Raw genomic sequence first — 23957 nt, 5'->3', positions numbered from 1 at the left:
CTATGGCTGTAGCAGCCAAAAGGATTACAGATGCACTACATTACTCATTTAAGAAGGCATTCTTCAGCAAGTTTTGTGGATGTTTGGTGAATTTAAAGTATGTTCCCTACTTTGTTTGGAAGACTTGGGTGGGCAATTTTTCTAGTAATGGGCAAAATATGCCCCATGAAAAGTGCATTTGTGACATTTTTTATTCAGATGTTTAATTGTCTAAAATGACTGTGTTCTTCTCTGCAGTTCAGCAGCTGTATCATTGTGGGGATAATCTATTACACGAGGCAAGCAAAATAATTGGGATCTCTTCCCTCAAGAGTATTTTAAATTTGAGTTCCTTTAAAGTAATCTCAGGTTTTGTTTTTTTTGTTTTGTTTTTTTGTAGCTAACTTTTGCTTTAACAGTTTGTGCTTTCACTGAATGTTTCATTTTCAAAGGGTACATGTATAAAGTTACCACTGTAATATAGTTGACCACTAGATTATAAAATGTTGATTTTTCTCATTCTACAGACAACTACACCATAATACAGAACTGTTTTAGTTTTAATTTACTCCAGTTGATTCTTATAGTTTAGCTTTACTTGTAAAAATTTAATGGACTTAAACTACTTTTGTGACAAACTATTTTAAAATGATTTACAATACGGTCAATTTGATGTGGTCCTATTTGTGTCACATTACTTTGACAAAGGCATGTTTAAATAGTGTGCTGTATTGCTAAGTTTTAATAAAAATACACAGATCCGTGTTATATCTGACATATCTGTTTAATTTAACTTTATTTGTATATCAAGAGTGAAAGGTTAAGACACTTCTGTATTGTGCAGCATCATCTCTGAAAATCAAAGTAAACAATGCTTTATTTTTTATTAATCTGTCTTCACAGATTAATAGTTGTGTGGGTGTTTATTTGTTTTACTTATGGGCATAATATTTATGTTCTGGGTGATAATTTTTTCAAGCTGTGTTGTAATTGTAAGAGTTATCACAAGAAAGAGATTGCTAATAGAAATAGGAAATGAAACACGATTCACTTTGTCCATGGCGCTTGCACCTAAAAAACTATTTGCTGATCTATCTTGTGTTTGTATACTAGAGAATCGGGCAACTACAACTCACTCACTGCTCCTGGACTCAAATCAAATCACAAGAAGAAGACAACGTCTTTGCATTAAGAACCACTTAGAATCAAATGAAATATCATAAGAGTTGAAGAGGACTGTAAAACTAATATATAGACACTGCCGGGTGTCTAGAACTGAAAAGCAACGTCTGCACATAGTCCAAGCACATTAACAAAGACTAAAACATAAACTGCAGTTAAGAACATCTGTAAAAATGTGCAAAAAAATGTTAACGGGCAGTAAAAAAAAAAAAAAGTTAAAATAAACTACATACTCTTTGAACCAGTTACAGCATTGGATACTTTTGTGGGGGGAGAAAAAACAACAACAACAAAAAAAACAAAACAAAACAAAAAAAAAAAAAAAACAGGTGTAACCAGTTTATAGTTTCATTGTGTCGAGTACTCCTCTGTTTACCCTGAGCATAGGCTGGTATCTCTGGTCGGTTGTGCATGGTATGTGATGACACATACCCAAAAGACAAGTTCTACCTGTCCAATTACAAAACCAGATTCCTACCAGGAAGAGATCGCGCAGTCCTCGGCTCGACCTACTCTTCACCTGAACAGCAAGGCTCAATGGAACGACAAACAATTCGGTCGGATTGATAATTATGTTGGAACAAAAGCTTTTTTTATTAACTTTATCAGTTTGTTTTTTCAATGGGCCCGCAACAGCAGGTGAGTTCATCAGACATTCAGCGTGTATCTAAGATACCTTTTGTGCGAAGGGTACATTTGCATTAGACAATAGCACAGTATTTCGATCATTTGGATTTGCTTGCGGGAACGGTGCATCAGAGCCGGAGAAAACTACAAACACGTTCAGTAAAAAACAAACCAAAAACACAAACAAACGTATTAATATATGGATTTCATTATTAAAAGAAAACGTGTGTTCTGTTCTAAAAGTTTCTAAATACAGTTTATAACAAGTTATATCTCAATTGTTACTAAAACTTTTTTTTTTTTTTTTTTTTTTTTTTTTTTTTTTTTTTACTGTAAATATTACACACATCTGGGCAATTATTCCAAGTGCACTTCTAGATAACAATAGTTTTGTTTACAAATAATTTTACATGGCAAGATGTTTTAGTAGTGTGTCACTTACTAAGATACATGATTTAAAAGGTGCTTCGACTTCATTACTTTCCCATCGCCACTAAACACCCCGGGCCACCAGTCTGATGTCGAGGACTACAGGTGCATCATGTTCATGAAATGGTACAGCTAGAGGTAGTATTCCCTTTACTGTATATTTCCAGGACATGTACTATACTTGATTACTCTAATCCGGTCAGCCAGAATGCTTGTGGTAATATTCCTCAACTCTTCCTGATTGGGTAACAGCACAACATGAATATCAAAAGATATTTCCGTTCACAATTACATTATTGTTATTATTACAGTTAAGTCACATGTACGTTTTGCATGAAGCGTTTTAATTATCCTTGTTACTTGCTTGTCAATAACCGAACAGCCATTTTTCAAACTTCATTTTGACAATAGTTTTATTTAATCAAGCTTAATGGAACCGGTGTATTGCTGTCAGTTTCTGTTCCCGTTTCTAGTAATACCCGCTTCAGTGTTAACTTCAGTGTTGTTTCAAACGTTTTGTGCCAATAACTGAATTAAAACATGCCATATATACAGTGTGTGTGTGTGTGTGTGTGTGTGTGTGTATATATATATAAAGGAAAACTGCCGTGTACCAAAATGTGCAAAATCAAACAGAAAAAGGTAATGTTGGTACACAAAAAAGTTGATTTGAGTTTTTTTGTTTTAATTGATTGAAGCAGTGCGTAGCGTAAACAATGTCTTTCTAAATAGTATATATAAACACCACCTCAAAAAAAAAAAAAAACAGTCAGATCCACATCACCAGCAGTTAAACACGCCTATTCCAAAGCAGGATTGATGCAGCGCTGTTTGCTAAGCTACCCGAATCATGTGAAATTACAAGTTTCCACTAGAATAAGAACAATGTCATTGTATTTCTTTATGAGTTTCTGACTTGCTTAACCTGCATGTGGGTTCCTCGTGCCCTCTGCACACTACCCTGCTAATGTAGCTCTCTGTTATAGATCCTGTATGGTAATTCTGCTATGGTTTACACATTGTATTTTTTTTCAATCAGTGTAAAATCAGCACCAGTGTTTTCTGGGTGTGTATGTGTATGTGAAAGAGCATTGATTCAACCCAAGATCTTTAAGGGCTTCTTCATGATTCTTTTTTGTTTGTTTGTGCTTGTTAGTCTGTGTTCAGTTTATGGTGGTCAAAGCTTTTAAAATCCAATTTTCTACCTCTGATTAGCATAAGCAATCTTCTCAGTAGTCACCTTTTCATGGAAATCATAACAAGAACAGATATTGGGATCATGGTCTAGTTTAGCTGCTTTGGACTCAACACCAGGGCTAAGTAAGTATGTCTCTTCTCTGCATGTTTTCAGCTACGTTTGCTGAACAGACAGCGAGGCTATCTAGCTACAGCGTTGTCATTCCTCAGATCGTGGAAAGAAGGGAGAGGCGGCAGGCTGACCACTTTCAGGACTCCAGACAGGTTTGGACAACATACCTATAAAGGACGGAAATGAAGCTGTATTTTCTAATCTTTCAGGGTTTAAAATCTCTAGCTGTATTAGTATAAAAAGTTAAAATAGTTAAAAAATTAAAAGTTAATAATCGTTAATGCTGAATAATTTCAGTTATATCTATTTTAATCGCTTCTTTTTCTTTAAATTTACTGTACATCTGCTTTACAACCATGTGCTAATGAAATTGTTCTTAACCCTTAGTTGATATTGTTGATGTTGTGTGTTTCCACATGTTCTGTTTACCTTTAGGTGTTGTATAATGTTTAAGAATTAACCTGTTGTTTTTAACTGACCATGTGAAATCTTACAGGACTTTCACGAGGACAGACTGTCATATTCTGTTACGATTGAAGATAAGAACTATTTTCTCCACCTGAACAAGAACAAGTATGTGTCTTAGAAATGTGCTTTTGTGTTTGTTTATCTGTGTACAGCCATTCCAGCTCAAGTGGACCACATTTTAAGGAGGCGCTTCCTTCATTTGTGGTTAATGATCAATAAAAAATATGTTCTGTAGTGCCTGGAAAATAAGAGCTGTGTTACTCGTGCCTCACATGGTGAGAACATTGGGAATGTGGTACCTGGACAAATTAAAGGGCTTTCCAACATAAAAGTAATGAATTGACACAAGAGGCTGAGCAACCCCCTAATCGGGTCCACAAGAGCTGGAATGAAGTAGTCTAATGAATCGTTTCTTAGCTAAAAAAATATTGAGATGTCACATTTATTTTGTTTACCTGTCTGCATGCCCTGGTAAATATGCTCTTTTTTATTACAGAGACTTTCTAGCTAAAGATTTTGTGCAGTACTCATATGACAAAAATGGCAAATTGTTGACTTCTTACCCAAAAACAGAGGTAAGATATTTAAACAATAAGTACTGGGTGTGCAGGGCTGGTGTGGATAAAATCCACGATGCAGCCACAGATTTTATACTAGAGAGGGAGGCTGTTGCCTCCAGGTTCACAATACATGCCCTTAGCTATTATACACCAAGGGTTTTGGTATCTCTTTTTTTAAGGTCCAGGATTTTAATCAAAGTGCTGCTCTGAGTTTCAATCATTCGGCTTTATGTCTGACTGCAGCCGCTGTGCTGCCAGTGGCCCATTTTAAGACATTTGTTTATATAGATTTTACGATGTTGTTTGATCTCAGGATAAAATAATTTAGAGTCTCAGTGAACGTGAACAGCAGAGAGATTCAACTTGTCGTGTAAGGATCCGTACTGAACAAAACAGTATCTCTTTACATTATCCAATATTGAATTGTTTTAGAAATTTGAAACATGCTATTCAGGTTTCAATATACAGTAAATCAATTTATATTTAAGTTTAAAAAAAAAAAAATCATCAGGTCAGCAGCAAGGCCAAAAAACAAACCAGAAAGAAATAAAGTACCAGAAAATCTGCTTTAATTCAATGTAGGCGTTGGGCAGGAGGGTGGGGCAAAGTTTTGTACTCAAAGACTGTCATTAATTTACAGTGGAATCTGATAGGTAGGACTGGGTAACCACATGAGACAAAGACTAGGAAATGTGTTAATCATGACATCTGAGGTATGTTTAACCTATGAACATTCTTCAGCAATGAAGTCTTGGTATTTAACAGGAACTAAAAAATTGCTTTGTGTAACACTGCTACCTTGCCTCCTACTATTACCTAACCATACGCAGGTACGGATGTACGTCATGGGTTAACATGTGGGGTTAAACTTTGCTTTGTAGGATCACTGTTACTACCACGGCCATGTGGAGAAAGTTGAAGACTCGCTGGTTATGCTCAGTACATGCTCTGGTCTCAGGTATGTCTTACCTTGTGGCAATGGAATTATTTCTCAAGTTGTTTGAACATCCCATTTTCAATAGCAAGCAACACAGTAGTTCCCAGCTACCTTTGTCATGGTCCTCAGCCATCATGGGACCAAAACCAAATGTATTTATATGACAAAATGTCCTAATAATACATCTTGTGATAGTGATCAGAATGACGGGACCGCACTGTGCTAGATTCTCAATGTTCTTCGTTCCAACTCATCGTTAGCGCAAGTTGTTTTGCGGCAGTAACGATTGTGTTTGTACGGGAAAAATAATCCCACATGGACACCGTCAGGTGTGCGTTAACAGAGATACAAGCGGGTGCTCTCGTGATGCCTGCCACGGCACCACAAATGAATGAAAAAGCCATTTGTTTCCACTTGTGTTTGCAGGGGACTCATTTTCATTGGTGAGAAGAGCTATGGCATTGATCCTGTGGTGGAGTCGTCCACGAACGAGCACCTTCTGTACCAGCTGGAGCACGCTCAAAACGAGCCCTTTGTGTGCGGAGTCTCAAATGATATTTGGCAGGAAGAGAACACAGAGTCCCACCGGCACAGTGTGGACTCCATGAGAAGGCTCTTCAGGGTACATTTACTTATGAATTAAAGCATTCCTTTTGCTGGCATTTCTTATCTTACGGGATTCCTTCATTCCATTTTTTTTTTAAAGATAAATGGCATTCATTGGTATACAACAGATTTCAAAACAAAGAACAAGTAAATTTGTCAGTTTAGCGGTTGTTGGAGTTGTTGGAGTTGTTGGAAATGGGAGGAGGGGGCAATGTCTTTTATGACATTCTACAGGTCTTCCATGGCTCCCTTTCCTGAGTAGTGATTGTAACAGCCTCTGTCACTCTGATCTTCAGCAAAAGCGTGATGCTCTGCCCCAGACTCATTATGTGGAGTTGGTTTTGGTTGTCGACAACCTGAGGGTGAGTGTTGTTTGTTTTTTTTTTTTGTTTTTTTTAATAATGTCAACCTTTAAAAAAAATAAAAAATAAAAAATTCAGTATGAGTCATAATGTGAACTTATGTAACCCTCTTTGTTTCCAGTACCTTATAAAGAAGTCCAATGAGACAGCTGTGAAAGAAGAAGCGGTGGAGGTGGCCAATCTTTTAAATGGGGTGGGTCAAGGCTTCTGGATCCCTTGTGGGGGAACCCCCCCCCCAAAAAAAAAAAAACTGTTATTTTGTATAAATTCACTTCAGTAATGTGACAGGGAGTGCTGTGTGAGAGTGACCCTCAGTAGAACAAGCACGGAAAGTTATACTTTCAGACTGATAGCACTTCAGAAATAATACAGTCCCTCACACATGGGTGCTTTTTCAATAGATGTGTGGATCTTCTATTGTTTCAGAGTTGGTGCTGTTCTCTGTGTGCATATGCCTGTTATATTTAAGAGCTCTCATAAAACTTGGGGTTCCAGATTACTTTAAAGGGCTACAGTAATGTTCAGTTGGCCTACAGTTAAGTAACTCTTCTGGGGGTTCGATACAAGATGAGATAAATGTTTATGCAGTATGTCACAACAGCTAGGTGAATACATTGTGCTGTATCACTGTAGGGGTTCTGTACAACAAGTTTATTATGTCACACCAGCAAGGTGTAGACAGTGGAATAATATTAGTGTTCTGCTGTAATGATATTCCAATATCTACACCAGGTTACAGCATGTTTATAGAGCAGTGCCCTTTGCACTGTATTTTTGCACCTTTACCATTCCATTCCCATGGTTATACTATGCATTTATTTAATGCTTTACTATACAGTACCTCTCTGCTTTATAATGCTTACCTCCTGCTTTACCAGGCTTTCACTGTGCTTTATTATACTTCTGTATGCTTTTACTATAGGAAACTTATTGTATAAGGGCGAGGCCTTAGCAAATCGGTTTTGCTTCCCATTTCCAGTACTACAAAATGATCAATATCCAGGTGATTCTGACGGGGCTGGAGATCTGGAAGGACAGCAACCCCATCGATGTGAACGGCTCAGCAGGGCAGGTTGTGAGCCGCTTCGTCTCGTGGAGAGAGACCGTTCTCCTGCCGAGGAAGAGGCATGACGTTGGGCACCTGATCATGTGGGTCCGCTTTGTTAAAGTATGCTGGACGTTCAATTAAGAGGTCCAGACGCCGCAGCTTTGACCCAAGACGGTTGTGTCTAAAAACATTGTCTTTTTTATTTTTATCTTTATATTATATTTATGGAGTATTGTAAATGTGCGCATTTCTGCAGCGCTCAGTACTTGACATCCACAATTGCACAAATAAACAAGTGCGTAAACACAAAACGTAGGCTGAGAAAATGCGGTGTTTCATACAAAGACCAAACAACATAAATTAGCAAAACTCACACGCTTGTCTCTCTCTGTTGTCTGTTTCAGTGGACGGGGTGCATACGATGGAGTCCTGGGGATGGCCTTTGTTGGCTCAGTTTGTTCAAACAAAACTGGTGGTGGAATCAGTACGGTGGGTGTCTGTTTTCATTCTGTACTAATGTACCGTATGCAGCTGTCATTCTGTACCCCAGTGTCTGCCTTGAGTCCCACTTCCATTTGTACATGCACAGAACAGCTGGTCATGGTGATAGCACACTGATGGCTCTGATTTAAAGACCTGCAAAGGGGGTGTAACTGGCATACTTCTTGGATGTGTTTCCATTAAGTCTTCTCTAGTTGTGCCTGACTAGCAATCTTGTCAGTTATATGAAGCAGTCCTTATACAAAGAGTTCATTCACTGTCACTTGACATCCACTGTTTTGTAGTAATGAAAGGGATTTAATTAATGGAGGTCTGCTATAAGGGAGGTTATCATATTGAGTGTGTGACACACTCAGATGAGTATCAAATCTAGCCTGACGTGTGTGTGTGTGTTTGTTTGTTTGATTTTTTTTATCTTTACAGTTTGATGGCAACAATCTGCAGTACTTCTCGACTATTGTTGCTCATGAACTCGGACACAACTTGGGGATGAACCATGATGACACCAGATGTTCCTGCATAACAGCTTGTATCATGTATGCCGAGGCAATGTAAGCAACACTTCATTTGTTCATTTAGCTTCCATTGCGTTTTTGTATTTTCTACTGTCCTTACAGCTGCAGTCAACGAGGTTCTCATTGTAATTAATGCTGAGAATTTTAATGTTGGAATTTCCCTCTAAAATTCGTTTATTTGCATATTCATTCATTTGCAAAACATGTTCAAAGCCATTATATGTAATGCTGTATTAAAGTAAAATAATATCCCGGAAGTAAGAATAGGTTGTGAATGGGTTACTTTACTGAATTAACTACAGAGCAAAGGATGCCTTATGGAAGACGAACATGTTGTCTTGTGTGTATTTCAGGCAAAAAGAGCACATAAAGTAGACATTTCAACAAATCACTGCTATTTTCATTCTTCTCAGTAAACAAAGTGGTCATAGACACATTTTCATTAAGCAATAACATTGCTCAGATGTGCTTGTGCCTAAATTGAACTTGAATAAACACTTCTAATAAAATAAGCATGTTCGCCACAGTTACATTAAGGTGTTTTGACTGAGATCAGGAGCTGCTCTTCCATTGGCTTTGCCTGCCATATGTAATGTAAGTCAAACGATGATGGCCTCAGTTTGCATTTATAGACTACATGTGTTTCTTGTTCTATCCGGTTGTGTTTGTACAGTTTGCTGCGTGTTCACAGCAGTTTAACTCCAGTTGTTTTTTTAATACTGTTTATTTTCAGTGCCACCTTTATCGCGTCTTTTATATAAAAATAATTAGAAAACTAAGCAAGAAACGTTCTTGTCTTTTTCCCGTTGCAGGGGGGGGGGCACTTTTAGCAGCTGCAGTGAAAATGACTTTGAGAATCTGATTTTTGAAGGAGGTGGGCGCTGTCTCATGAACCCCCCCACCCCTGATAAAATCTTCACCCTTCCTGCCTGTGGAAACAATGTGGTGGACAAAGGAGAGCAGTGCGACTGCGGACCCCCGGGGGTACTGAACCTTTTACAGCTGTATTAAAACAGATTGTCTGACCAGTCTACCAGGGATGGAAATAGCAAGACTCCCATTGCATAGCGGTTTCATCCACTGCTGAATTTCACTATGAATTTAAGGTGACAAACCCGAGCTTGTTACCTGTACACCATGGCTAATCAAGCTGGTATTAAAACCTGGAATGGGTGAAATTTCTGTGCAATAGGAGTCTTATTGGCATCCATCTACTCTTTAGTAGCAATAAATAAAAAATATACAAATGTGACGCTCGTTGTGCTTTTGTCACCCATTGCAATCCCTTTTTTTTCCCAGAAATGCAACAACAAATGCTGCAATCCGGCTACATGCATGTTCTCATCTGGATCCTCCTGCGCAGACGGAAGCTGCTGTGACAACTGCAATGTACATCAGAAACAAGTTTGAGCTACTGGAGCATCAGATCTGTAACATATGTTATCTGTCAGATTTCAATGCAGAACAGCAACTTACTTGCTTGTGAATGTTATGCAATCACTGAATAATACTGTACACTGGCGGGGACATTTCAGTGAGGTTAGAGTAAGCAGAGGGTGACATTCACAGGGGTGATATTAAGCTGGTTTGACAGGTGATCCGTTTCTGTTTCTAGATCAAAGTGGCAGGAACACCATGCAGAGTCAGCAGCGATTATTGTGACCTCCCCGAGTACTGCACTGGGGACTCAGGCTTCTGTCCAGGCGACTTCTTCATCATGAACGGGTACCCCTGTGCCAACAACACTGCCTACTGCTTTGAAGGCCTGTGCCAGAGCTTTGACTCTCAGTGTCGCAGGCTCTTTAGTAAAAGTAAGTGTGTGAGGTTCACAGCAAATAAAATCAATTGGCATACGAATTGTACAGTAAAGGGATTGTAAATTCACTGTCTGCTTGGTTAGCTTAACTAGTTGAAAACCAGCCAACTACCAGTTTTTACCTGGGTAGACCAGTGCTGCTCGTTACTGGGATTTCCCATAGAGACATGTTAAATTAATAAATGCTGCCTCTTCATGAAATGTGAACCTGTTTTTAAACAAATGATTGGGAACTAAAGTGAAAAAGTCTGCGAGGAACTGCATCCTAATTGTGAATCTGGATTTTTTTCAGCGGCAAGCAAGGCTCCTGATGCATGTTTCATCACCGCCAATATGAGGGGGGACAGGTTTGGGAACTGTGGACCCTCAGATACCAGCTACATCAAGTGTACAAGAGAGTAAGTAGCCCTGAACAAACAAAACAAAGGGTGTTTTTTTTTTAGTTGCTTCCTATCCTGGTGGAGTACGTTTGCTCTCCTTTCTTTTCTGACTCCTCAGAAACGTTATGTGCGGGAAATTGCAGTGTATCGGAGTCGACACGAACAACCTCCCTTTTGGAGCGACAGTGACGCTGACGGAAACCGGAGGCGTTACGTGTGTGAACGCTGACTTCGACTTGGGGTCAGACGTCACAGACGCTGGCTATGTGAAACGGGGGAGTGGCTGTGATAAAGGGAAGGTAATGGCGACCCGCAAAAAAAACATTAGTTAGAGATTTAACAAAAACTGGCACCTACTGCTAATTTGTAACCCATATTAACCCTTCGATTTAGCTTACAGTACCGAACAGGACCCAGTCCAGTTTGTTCAGTGTCTGTGCAGGGTCCTAGCTGGTGCAGAACAATTTACCATAAATAGTAAATAATGTCAGTGCCCTTTAAAGTAAACAAATTTGAGGTTTATACTGCAATAACACACAGAGTTTCAAGAGTGCACCTGCTGTGGAAGCTACAAATGTAATCCAGTCAATTCCCTTTACTGTCCAGAACTCATATCATCAGATTCAAATGGCTGTTTTCTATACTTTCTATTGTTTCCATAGGCCTGCATAAACTTTCAGTGCACAAATGCCACAGGCCTTGGATTTAACTGTGACATACAGACCAAGTGCAATGGGAATGGCGTAAGTGAAGCAAAATGTTTCTAGTAAACCAGCTTTCAGAAAGCGCATAGAAAGCACTGTCTGCCAGTGCTCATGTAATGTGGAATACTGTATGTGCTGTATCTAGACAGTGGACCCTTGCTGTTGATGTTTCTTGCTAGTTCTCCCTCATTAACATTTACCGCAGTAAATCTGCATACTAATTTTTTAGCTTTCCCACAGTTATTTTATGCATTTACCATAGTTTACCATGGCTGTACTAGAGCGTCCTGTACTAGATATATCTTGAAAAACCTGCCCTTACCATTCTATCTCTATCTAGATCTGCAACAACAACGGCAATTGCCACTGTGACGCAGGCTGGGCCCCCCCGAGCTGCAGCAGCAAGGGCTACGGAGGGAGTATTGACAGCGGCCCCCCACACATAGGTACAGCAGCAGAGCCTAGGGCTGGATATCCCTCCTCAGAGAAGCACTGTGCTCCCGTGTCTCACTAAAGCGAATAAGCACAGCTTCAGTTACATCACTGTGTTTAGAAAAAAAAAAAAAAAAGTGGAGAACTCTGTGCATCCCTGGCATGGAGTCTAGGAATACCTCTGCTTTTATTATTACTATTACAATTATTATTACTATCATATCAGCTGCCATGCCATCTAGGATTCTCATCCTTGTTTTTTTAGATACTTCTCTACGAGACGGGCTACTCGTCTTCTTCCTTCTGGTGGTCCCTGTGGTCGCTGTGATCATCTTCATTGTTGTCAAGCGGGAAATGGTATTCAGGAGATGTCGGAAATCGAAGAGCGCCCAGTACAGGTCAGTTAACCCCTCAACAAGCACCCACAACAGACAGATGCACAAAAGACTTAGTGTGCGTTTCAGCCTTGGACTCCTCACTCCCAAGAAGTCCCAGCTTCAGTTCATTGGAATAATGGAGAGGCAATACCACAGAAACAAAGAGATCTATTTTCTATGTCAGTTCAGGATGAAATCAAAAGGGAAAGCCATGGAATTAGAGTTCACAAGCAGGTACAATGTTACATCGAGTCAGATTTTGCCTGACCCCTTAAACGTGTATGATCAAGGACATGTGAAATTCAGAAAATGCTGTCATGTGCTGTTGATACACATTGTTCTATATAACATTTACAGGGAGCGCACTGAAGCTGCAAATAGAGGACAAAGGAATGGACCTGGGCAAAATAATACCCGAAACAATCCGGTAAATATATAAGCATGTAATGTATTCAAAAACCCTATAGCTCAATTGTAAAGTCTCCATATAGTCATACTTGGAATGGTAAATTAGCCCAATCAACACCAATGACCCTAATAATGGAGAGCTTGATATGAATGATCAAATCGTTTTTTTGTAATCTTTGCATGAAATATGAAGAGATTCTTAGTAATAGTATACTTAGTGTAAAATGTGCATTATCCTACTCCATTGTTGTTTTTGTGTAACAAGCATCTACTTATTTGATGTCTCAACTGTTTTCTGCTTTGTTTTTAAAAGCCTGTCCCCATCATTGAAACGGTCGTCATTGGTCCTCCACAAAGGTAACTGCAATAACATGTTTTATATTGTACTTGAAAGTGTATAGAGTCACTGGTTATTATAGAACAAGTGAAATCTCATTAGTTTTGACATTCATTAGGATTGTATATCTGTACATCCTGCGATATTTAGGACACTGTAAACTTTTTAGAATAAGGGACGTCACAAAGGCTCCCACTGACAGCACAGCATCGCACCTGATTTGGTTGAAGTAAAACTCAGATCGAAAGGGACACTTAACTGACTTTTTTAATAAAAAAAAAAAAACTTCTCCACTCTGAAAACATTTAGATCTACAGTATAGCTGTTTAGTTGTAGGTACAGAAACAAAACATGGAACAGGGTTGAAGCAGTCCATGCATCTTCAGGAATCAGCATCACAAAATAATGAAATACAAAATTCAACAGATTTGTTTTTCTTAATTTTGACGTCCACAAAAATTTAAATAAATCAATATCTAAGATTATTGATTTACAACAATATTGACAGGATTCATCAAGTTTTAGCTCTAGTAAAAAGTTTTAAAAAAAAGGAAAACCAAATATATGGCTGGTTTCACAGACCCCATTTAGCACTAATGTTTAGTTTAGGACATCCAAGATTAGTGCTACTCTCTCTCTGAAACCAGCCGTTAGTGTTACAAGAATGAGTAAAAAGAAAAGAAAATGTGTGTCTGGTTGGCTGCAGCATACAAACGTGCATTTTGTGGCAGGAGCTACAGTCACCAGGCACACTGGTAGTCACGTAGAGAGCATGCCTTTTAACTTTGACGTTCTTTCATTCTTTCTTCAGTGCTCAATATTATAATCAGGATATCGGAAGAGTCCATCGCTCCCCGCCACCTCCACCAAATAAGCCTGTGAGACCACCAAGACCTTCCCCCACCAAACTCTCTACAATCCATGCTTAAACTAGTTTAAGCATGCTCAAGGTTTCAATTCTGAGCTGTGCTTGGGACAGTAGCACCTGTTATATCACAAATGACAAGCAGAATGACTGCAGTGGAGAGATCAGAAGAGTGCAGTGAAGCTGCAGTTTAACTGCATTCTGACTGCATTTCAGTTGCACTTTATTACCAATTTGCTGTTACTATTCGTAGTTTCAAGTGCAGTTAAATTGAGTAACTACACTTTTACAGCATGTGATTTGTTTTTTTTAGATGCCCTCAGAATCTCAGATGTATTTTACTTCTGTTTTATTAATGCTACATGCCATGCTTCTGATACTGCTGGGGTTCATAAGAGCTGGAATTATTTTTGCATTATCCATTTTTCTATAGAATTATTTTACAGGATATATAATCTCTAAAATAATAATACATTAAAAAATTGGCATTGTATAGGGAAGTTTTACATTTTACTGACCTCAACTATTTTGAAGCCTGGCACAACTAAATAAGTTATAGATGTTTGTATTGTCATTGCATGCTACAAATGGGTAAATAATATTTCCTAGAACAATAGTTTTCTTGTTTAAGTGGTAGAATTGTCAGACTCATGGAAGACAAATGCTTCATAAATAAATAATGTTACATATTTTAATGTATATATGAATCATGAATTTAACTAATCATGTTACTTATTACTAAGAGAATAATTATTTGACCAATTAAAATGCAAAATATCATTAAAGTGCAATATCGTAGTTAATAATTCACATTGATTTTAGGCAAAGGATAAGTGATTTCTTATTGGTACATAAATTGTGTTCTTTTTTTGTTTTATTTCTTGGTCTACTCTAAATAAAAAAACTGAAAGAACTTTGCATACGCTATGATTTTTGCATATAACATTTTTTAATTATACAATGATGTAATTAATAAATAAGTAATAAATATCTACAAGCTGAAAGGAGATTTTCTGGAGGACTTGAGGCGAGGACAGGTACAACGGAATGTCATCAGACTATGGCTGTGAGGAGGATGTGGTTAGGTTAGTTGTCTCACATTTTGAGCAACTGAAAATGAACATCATAGGTACATTTTGCTTAAATACACCTTGAAGTCAAAGTGACCTATTAAAGATAAACCTGTTTATTATTTGATGGATGAGATTTGATTTGCTCTCTGTTTATTCTGCTGTCTAACATTAAAAACTGGGGATTAGTGAAGGTACTTAAAACAGTGAAATAGTATTTGTGCAATTTATTGTCAACGTAGGATCAACGAAATCATGAAATACCTAGAGAGCACTGTTTTATATTGTAAATCTCTGTATATAAGTATGTTTAAATATGGACCCAAGTTATACTTCAACAAATAAACACATTTCCCCAATTATTTCTTTACAATAATGTACAGTATATCACACCACCTTTTGGCTATTGCTAGTTTGCAGAGTGGGGAGAGATTTAGTTTTAAAAGTGAAATAATAAAACACAAACTAGCAGCCCATTAGAAAAATGAATTTTACTTATGAAGTACAAAAAGCAGAGCTTTGAAGTTTGAAATAGACATTAATTTAAGTTACAGTCTTTCACAAATTGTGTTTCTACACGTACAATGCACCGATATTAACAATTTAGTCAATTACACATGTTTTACACTTTAAAAACACATAATTAATGTTTTAGGTAATTCCAGAGGAGAAAAGTAAAGGTTTTCGCATTGGAAATACACTGCCATAGAAGATCTAAAAGTCCTAGTTTCATGTACCCTTAGTTAATAATGTTATCAGAATATTTACATTTGAAAAGCCTCTGATATTCTACTTTTAAAATAAATTCCATTCTTGTTAGACAGCAGTCTGAAAACCAGAATATTATATTATAATATAATATAAAATATTATTTAAAAAAAAATAAAAATAAACACAGTAGTAAATGTATTATTTCTTGAAATGATAATAAAAACGTGCACCATTATTTATACTATATTTGTTTCTCTAGGTAGAAAATTCTCAACCTTAATAAAGGTAATAAATTAAAAACAATACAATTTCTACAACAGGCATATCAACTCAAAGGGTACACCATACAAGAGAATAAGACGAAAGACACTAAAAGTATTGTGACGGCCCAAGTCAATCCAAATCAAAAGTCATGTCGTTCAGAAACCTTCAAAATGAAAGTACTTGAACCCATCTTAATGCAGTAATTTCCCACAGTTTACTACATTCTTCTATAAACAAGCCTTGAACCTCCCTTTGATCAGAAAGCAGTGTCCTGTTTGCCATTATCCTGATCTACGATGTAAAAACTTAATTGACTATACAGGACTGACAAAACATTCACAAAAGTACTTCATATGAATTGGTCTCATACACATCATTTATGGAATCTAATGGCGATGCAGATGTAATTTAAGGTTGAGCTACAGATGAAGCCACATATACAGTAATACTGCTACTTTTGCTTAGTTTTAATTATTTTATTATTTAAAATTAGGCATCTTTTGTATTCATTACAAACATTTACATTTCACGCAAATTTCCACCACATATTGCACGATGTACAAAAAAAATACGCAAAAAAAGGAATGTTGCCAGTCTCGGACAACTCGATCGTAAGGGTGAGCGATGCCCACAGGCTGGACTATATGTCTACTGTACTGTATGTTAAACAAGTTGCATATTACTTTCCAATATTGGCATACTTTTCCTAATGACTTTAGAGGTGACGTTTTATATATAATTTGTTTCCTATTTTAATTTTTACATTAGTACACTTTGTCCATACATTAATATGAAATTATACACAAGATAGAATTTATCTGCTTAAGTGTTACTAGAGTATTGCGGAGCATCATAACTTTTGTTTACTGTCTCCTGTGCTGCAAGTATCATTGTTATATTTGCTTCAACGTAGGTGTTATTGCTTTGATATTTACCATTAGCATACACAGGGTCATTAATCAATTGTACTAAGTTTATAGAAACGGGAGAACTCTTCAGCTGAACACCATCTTAAAATAAAAGCCACCCCTTTTTAACTTACATAGGGGAATCTGGTTTCATTTACAGTTATTAATAACCCAGGGTAATTTAAAAAATAAGAAAAGGAAATCACTGGGATGCGTACAGCACATCTTCCAAAACAGCAAACAAAAAACAAGAGCGTGAATGCAGCATTATGTACAGTATATAACAAAATACTAACGACAGACAATTCAGCTGCAAAAACAATTGCAAAAAAACTAACCATAAGACCGACAGTACCAGTAATACTAGCAAACAAGGACAACTTGCTCTTTGAATTGACTGACAGTTGAAATTCCTTAGGTAACAATGGGTATCATTTCTCAGACAATCACAAGAAAGCATGACTTGCCATAAATAGACAAGGCTCCATCAGCCAACAGAAGCAATGAGGTACAAAAACATTTCATAAATACTAGCTGTGGTCTGTATTGTAAAAAATAAATAAATAAATACTTTGTTAGTTAATAAGTGTTCTGCGGTTTATTTAATTCATAATACATTTTTACAATACAGTAACAGGAATACAAAATGTATGCTCTAAAAACTGCATTTAAAACACAACTTCTTATATGTAGCATTTTGAAAAGCGGAAGCATGGTGTACAGAAGCAATTTTTCATTTTGCATTTGAATACAGCTGCACAAATGCAATGCTGTTCGGATTGGTGTATTGTTGTTATGCAGTAGCTACTGTTCCCTTTTCACATCTGACATGCTTTTTGGAAACAATCAAGGTTAAGCCAAATACACAGAAAAAATGATTAATTATATGCAATGACTGCAAGTCCACACCAGATACATGCAAGACACAACAGCAGAAAATACAAATCCCATGAATATTCACTGCATAAAATTATTACACACACACACACTCTCACAATAAGTTATTAAAGGGTAAATAGCTTCATAAGTAACCCATGACATTTTAGCCAGTTGCTTCCCTGTAGTGCACAAGGGTCTTCATACTACACAACTGTATTAAACTATTGGTACAGTATTAGCATTGTTGGTAGGCACTTAAAACTCTCAAACTGGTGTGTGGATCCCCCATCTATTCTGATCCTTTTCAAAGCCTAGCAAAATAAGCAATTTAAGCACAGCTTAAAACAATCCTAGGCTATACATTTACACCACCTCATTAGAAAAATGTTTGTAGTTAAAACTCTTTTTTTTTGTTGTTATTTATTAGATACTGCAAACTTGAAGCTGCCATAACCTAGGACAAGTCAACATATACATACAACAATCTTCATCAACTGAAACTAAATATGTACAGTAGTTTTTTTACACTTGGGATTGGGGTGTTGGTTTATTTATTTATTTATTTTTTTATCTACCCCTTCATCAGAAAGGGTTACACTGCTTCCCAGTATGTCTATATACTGCTATTATGATGGCATATTAGTTCACGTGCAATTTCAGCTAAAGCATCAGAAAATCAGAAACTTACTTTCTTAGCTGAAAAGGGTACCTACACAATTCATGGTGATTGCTTACATCTAAGAAAACAAATGCACACATGTTGGGAAATTTTAGTAATCAATAGTGACTAGAAAGGTGATTATTTGTGTAGCTTTTATTTCTCATTTTAATGCAGTGTGGCTATGAGAATGCAAACACACACATATATACCCAGTAGAGTTAAAAAAAAAGCAATTTGGCAAGTCTTTCAATTGGCAAAACCGAAGTCAACTTACAGAAAATAAATAATATAAGTTCTGATAATTAAGTGAGACCCTGTTTTGTTCTGCAGTGTAGAATGGACTAGAAGGCATTTGTAATTATACTTATGTAACCAAAGCACAATGGCACCACAAGGATTAAAAAAGAAAAGTTACAGGTTTCTGTTAAAAACAAAGTGAATCCCAACACATTATTAAATGAAACATTTAAGGTGTAATTAGTGATGTAAAGTATTTATAGCACACACACTTCCACAAGCTCACACACACACACACACTAAAATGTGCAAGTAATTGTCACTGAAAAAGTAAATCTTTAAAACGTTCTAATAGTTGCTATAATGCAGATACAAAATATATATGTTTAAAAATATATATTTAAAAATGTTATTGAATACTTTGGCCTTGAAATGATGTTTATAATTAGTTATTAAAGGCTTTCTTTATTCTTTTCAACATCTAATGATCAATTTCAATCATATTCCAAGGCTACTTAGAAAGTGCTGGATAATTCTGTTTACATCACTTTTTTTTTTTATTTGGAAAATATAACACTTATTATTTTCATTCAGATTCTGATTTCTCTGTGAAAATCTGAAATGAGCTGCCACCTTTCCTTTGCATATTGGTAACTAGGGAATAATGCAATGCAGGTGTTTCTATCTGGTACACAGCACAGTACTCAACCCTGCTAAAAAAAAAAAAAAAGAACTTAACTGAAACGTACTTTGACTTACAGACCAGTAAGGGAGGGGGGCTGCAATGCCTGAACAATGTTGTTACCGTAACACATCTCTCATCAAACAGCTCAGAAAATGCACCATGATGCACCAACAAGTACTGGTAGTCCATGCTGTACAAGCCATTTCCTTTTCATGTGGTGGAAGCACTTAAAGAAGGCTTATGTTGAGATGTTGGTTATTCTGTAGTCAATCAGGTCTTACAGTCCCCTTCCTTAAAGAATAATAAATGCACCTGTTAGAAACACTATTATATCAAGCTGATATGCTAGAGTATACAGCAGCATTATTTTATTTCTCTCCCAGATGTATTTTTCCCCTTGAACCTATGCCTGACAATAGCACAGCGTACTGCAGCTGGCTATACCCTCTCCTAAACTGCAGAGAGAATTGAACCCCTCCGATCCTCAAAACTACTTTATGATTGCTGAGCTTAAAAAAAGGATACGACGTAGGCTTTAATTTATCTGCACCATTTTTAAACAGAAAATAAGCTTATAGCCCACAAACTTCGTTTCTCCCAAAAAAATACGGATCTAATTCCTAGGATTAACAACGAAAACTTTCAGTTAAATTCATGGAACGGGAAAAATTTAAAATTACCCTGTAATCCAACAAGCACTATTATTATCATCTTTAAGGTCTTGCAGTCATTGCTGTTTATGCTGACCCCTTGCAAAATGACAAGCAAAGTTGTACTTGTTTTTGCATTGGTACCCGCATATATTGCACTGGAAGGGGTTCTCGTAACCGTGGCAGCCCATGTGAATGGTGTACAGTATGTTATCTGCGAAGTAGGTGTCGCAGTGCTGGCAGTGGTGGAGTAGCTGGGGGTCCTGCACTGGCAGTGCAGGGGCTGGGGTGCTAGGCTGGCTGTTGCTGATGCTGGGAGTGCTAGTGTGGGCGCTGTGCTCACTGCTGGGCCCCGCTACAGGGCTGTAGTTCCTGTGAGGGTGGGGGGGCGGCCGGGGCTCAGGGCTGGTGGGGGAGGAGCTCTGAGCCATGCTGGTTGACACAGTGGACACCACAGGTGTGTCTGCAGGATGCTGGATCAAGAAAGGCTTCTCATCACGGCAGACTACATCCGGGGATACAGGGGTCTGACTCTCAGGGGGCAGGCTGGAGAGCTGCCCAGCCAATGTGGAGAGCTGGTTTAAGGGGTTGTCCACCATTAAATCCTGAGGGTCCCTAGAAAGACATCCACTCCCACTGCCGCTGCTGACCTGAGACCTGGTAATGCTCTCATATGCTTCAGAGTGGATGTTGGGTAGCTCATGGGAAAAGTCGTTCAGATAGTCAGGCCTCTGCACCACCATGGAGGGTGGGCTGAAGTTGATGAGGAGCCGGCGGCTGAAGGCCAGGTTGCTGGACTTCTTCTGCAGGACGCTGAGCATCTTCTTGTTGACCAGTGTGGGGCGCGTGCCCTTCATGGGCAGCATCTTGTGGCGGCGGCGGCGGTGGTGAGACAGGTTGCTGCGGTCACTGCAGCGGAACGAGCACAGTTCACACTTGTACGGTTTCTCTCCCGTGTGTGACCGCATGTGTGCCTCCAGGTGGCGCTCATAAGCCGAGGCAAAGGGGCAGAGGTGGCAACGGTGAGGCTTCTCTCCTGTCATTGTGGAGAAAATAAAACTGTTCATTAATAAGACCACTATTAGCCCATCAGTCCAAACTAAACTAAAACACAAACTGGTATAAAGTCAAAATGTTTTGGTTACAACCTAGATTAGATTATTTTAAGCATGTGCTCATAGCAGCTGAATGTAGCAGGATAAAATATAATTTAACATTTTTTATGCACTTACCTGTTGAATACCAACTTTCCAGTTGCAGTTTTACAAGATTAAGTTATTTCTTACGGCTAGGTGTTAACGTGCCACAGGGCTATTCAAGGTGTATCTGCACTCTTTAATGTACCTTACCTGTATGGATTCTGATGTGCTCAATGAGGCGTGCGGTCCCCTTGCTGGCGTAATTACAGTACCGACACTTCAGCTTTCCATCATAAGTTCTCTCAAACCCATCCACCAGCATCCCCGAGCCATCCTCCAGTGACACCTCCACCGAAGGGTGGTCCAGTCCATTCTGATCATTCTCTGTCCCGGCTGTCAGCAGTGAAATTTTAGGTCGGTTTTCTGCATTGACATTCAAACAACCTTAAGACTCAGCAAGATGATATCTGTGTACACTAGATGGGCAGGCCTGATGCCCAAGGGGATCAAATGGCTAGTTGCAAGCTGAACCACCTCAAAAGCATTTTAGGATGACACACAACAACAGGGACCCAGTCACAGTAGGCTTAAGGGGGAAAACCTTGTGAACCCCCCAACACTGCAGTATATGTTTCTATTCAATAAGATAAACAAGAGGCACATTTAGTGGGACTCTCCCAATACTATATATCATCCAGTGGATGGAATCTACACCATGCCCCTGAAACAGCATGCGCTGGTAGGTGGGGTGACTACACTATATGCTCCAAGTTAGGGATACATTTCTTACCTCCTTGAAGTGACTCTGTTTCCTTCTCCCCACTTACAGACCCAGAAATCATGTTTACGTGCTGCGTTTGTTGGGTGAGATACTCTTGAAAATCCTTCACGAAATCCAGAGGCTCTGGTTTCTTTTCACCCATCTTATATTCTTTTGTGGGTGGTGGGGATGTCTTTACACCTGCAGGCTTCCTAAAACACAATTCAGTGCTTTTTTTATTGCTGTGCAAAGGGCGTAGATATGTCGTCAGGCTAATATAAAAAGCTTTATACTATCTTAATCAACAAAAAAAGTTGCTCTTTAAATATGTACAAATTAACATAAACCTAAAAGGACAATTAATAGCAGCTGCTGTACCTTTAATAAGCTTAATACTGGCTTAGTAGACCTACATACAGTATAGTGCTTACACTGTGCAGCTCCATAACACATTCTAATGTAATGGGTAAACATTCTTCAAGCTGTGGAGGATTTAGAATTCTATATTCACCTCCTGCATAAATTATTTGTAGTATACATAACCAAAGCCTAGAATAGAAAACTATTACAAAGCTAAATGCACTACAACCAATTTTAATGAAAAAGCTAATAAAATATAATGTAATGTACGCTGGTAGTAAGGAAAATATATCACGTTCCACAAAACCTGCGTGGACCCTCGTGTGTGTTCGGCTTTGTTACACTCAACATTCAATAGCCAACAGAGTTGAGGGTATGAAATGTCTAGTCACGTGGCATTTTGTCATGTAAACAGGAAGAAAAACAAACACGCTTTGTTAATTAAATCTGAAGCATGTTACTTAGTGGGGTACAATTTTGAAATAGATGCCATCGCTATCACTCAGGCTCCACGGTACCAGTACTAAAAGTTTAAAAGATCCTCCGTCAGCTATACCCAGGCAGTTAAAAAATAAAAAAATAAATCACGGCATTCAAGGTGACGACAAAAAAAAACAAAAAAAAAACGAAAAAAACTCTCTCTGAATGCATTTAATTTGTATTGAGATACTTAAGTCTCTACAGATTATCAGTTATTTGCCTAGACAAATAAACAGATTCTAGTTCATTTGCCACAAAAGATATCAAAGCTAACCGCCACTTACCCGCAGTTCTGCTTGTTCAATTTAAATCTTTACACTCCGCTCTTCAAACATCGAAGATGATTTCCGTCGAAATCGACCAGCCTTCTCCATGCACCTTCTCCGAAGATAACAACGGATTCGTGGCTCGGAGAAGCAGACTATTAGTGTAATTTCTATTCAAATAATAACTAAGTGAAGGATTTCCATAGACACACTGAACCACTTGCCCAGCCCAAAACATAAGGAAAGCAAGCTTCTGCTTCTGGGTGAAAGTTTAGTCCAGCAAGAAAATAAGCACTACAGGCAACAGTGCTCGCATGGAGTGACAGGAGGTTCCTAGCCAGAAAAAAAAAGGTATTGTAGCGTGCACGTGAGGAAGGCAGCAGCAGGGCTTGTAGGTGACGTAATCACACTAACATAAGCCCGATATGCGCTCCTTCCAGCATTGCCGGCGCGGTATAGGCACTGCGCTTTAGTGCGAGTCTCAGATAACCCGGGTTAGCGCTCGCCCTCCGCCTGTCTGATGCGTTAGCCGAGATCGCTACAGTATGTTATGGAAAATGCACGTTTGGTCATTTAATTATTTTTTTTGGTCATTATCAGATATGACGGGTTTCTTTTCCCCAAGAGGCGATCGATACGCCGTTAAAAAATACAACATAAAACTTAAGATAAGAACATAAGAAAGTTTACAAACGAGAGGAGGCCATTCGGCCCATCTTGCTCGTTTGGTTGTTAGTAGCTTATTGATCCCAAAATCTCATCAAGCAGCTTCTTGAAGGATCCCAGGGTGTCAGCTTCAACAACATTACTGGGGAGTTGATTCCAGACCCTCACAATTCTCTGTGTAAAAAAGTGTCTCCTATTTTCTGTTCTGAATGCCCCTTTTTCTAAACTCCATTTGTGACCCCTGGTCCTTGTTTCTTTTTTCAGAAAAGCTAAACTAAACGAGTACTTGACATACCAGTATTCCTAAAACAGCTGTGTCGCACAAAAAAAAAATATATATGATTAAATATAAATAAATATACATAACAAAAAACTACAC

General features: G+C 38.2%; 2 protein-coding genes across 4 annotated transcripts; one reads left to right on the top strand and one right to left on the bottom strand.

The window, feature by feature from the left end:
- Positions 1–1630: 1630 nt before the first annotated feature.
- Positions 1631–14742, top strand: zgc:174164 (uncharacterized protein LOC570656 homolog). The gene is made up of 22 exons (XM_041260875.1): positions 1631–1800; positions 3569–3678; positions 4023–4099; positions 4491–4569; positions 5436–5512; positions 5918–6113; positions 6394–6459; positions 6581–6652; positions 7439–7608; positions 7912–7996; positions 8432–8559; positions 9336–9507; positions 9823–9912; positions 10139–10334; positions 10632–10737; positions 10838–11018; positions 11382–11462; positions 11764–11869; positions 12121–12253; positions 12590–12659; positions 12954–12997; positions 13789–14742. The coding sequence occupies exons 1-22, from the start codon at positions 1734–1736 to the stop codon at positions 13904–13906; spliced, it is 2424 nt and encodes an 807-aa protein (XP_041116809.1). The 5' UTR covers positions 1631–1733; the 3' UTR covers positions 13907–14742.
- Positions 14743–18870: 4128 nt separating this feature from the next.
- LOC121321750 (zinc finger protein Pegasus-like) lies at positions 18871–23142 on the bottom strand. 3 transcript variants are annotated; one of them, XM_041260877.1, is made up of 5 exons: positions 22931–23142; positions 21837–22018; positions 21257–21469; positions 19938–20943; positions 18873–19548 (listed from the first exon to the last, which is right to left on the bottom strand). In XM_041260877.1, exons 2-4 carry the CDS (start codon positions 21967–21969, stop codon positions 19985–19987), a joined length of 1305 nt encoding a protein of 434 aa, XP_041116811.1. In that variant the 5' UTR covers positions 21970–22018; positions 22931–23142; the 3' UTR covers positions 18873–19548; positions 19938–19984. The 3 variants fall into 3 exon arrangements, with proteins under 3 accessions (XP_041116810.1, XP_041116812.1, XP_041116811.1); XM_041260876.1 differs by having other exon boundaries at positions 18871–20943; XM_041260878.1 differs by having other exon boundaries at positions 18871–20943; positions 21257–21439.
- Positions 23143–23957: the final 815 nt, after the last annotated feature.

Source organism: Polyodon spathula, chromosome 10 (assembly GCF_017654505.1).
Source record: "Polyodon spathula isolate WHYD16114869_AA chromosome 10, ASM1765450v1, whole genome shotgun sequence".
NCBI classification, from domain to species: domain Eukaryota; kingdom Metazoa; phylum Chordata; class Actinopteri; order Acipenseriformes; family Polyodontidae; genus Polyodon; species Polyodon spathula.
This window is presented reverse-complemented; position numbering and strand designations above follow the sequence as displayed.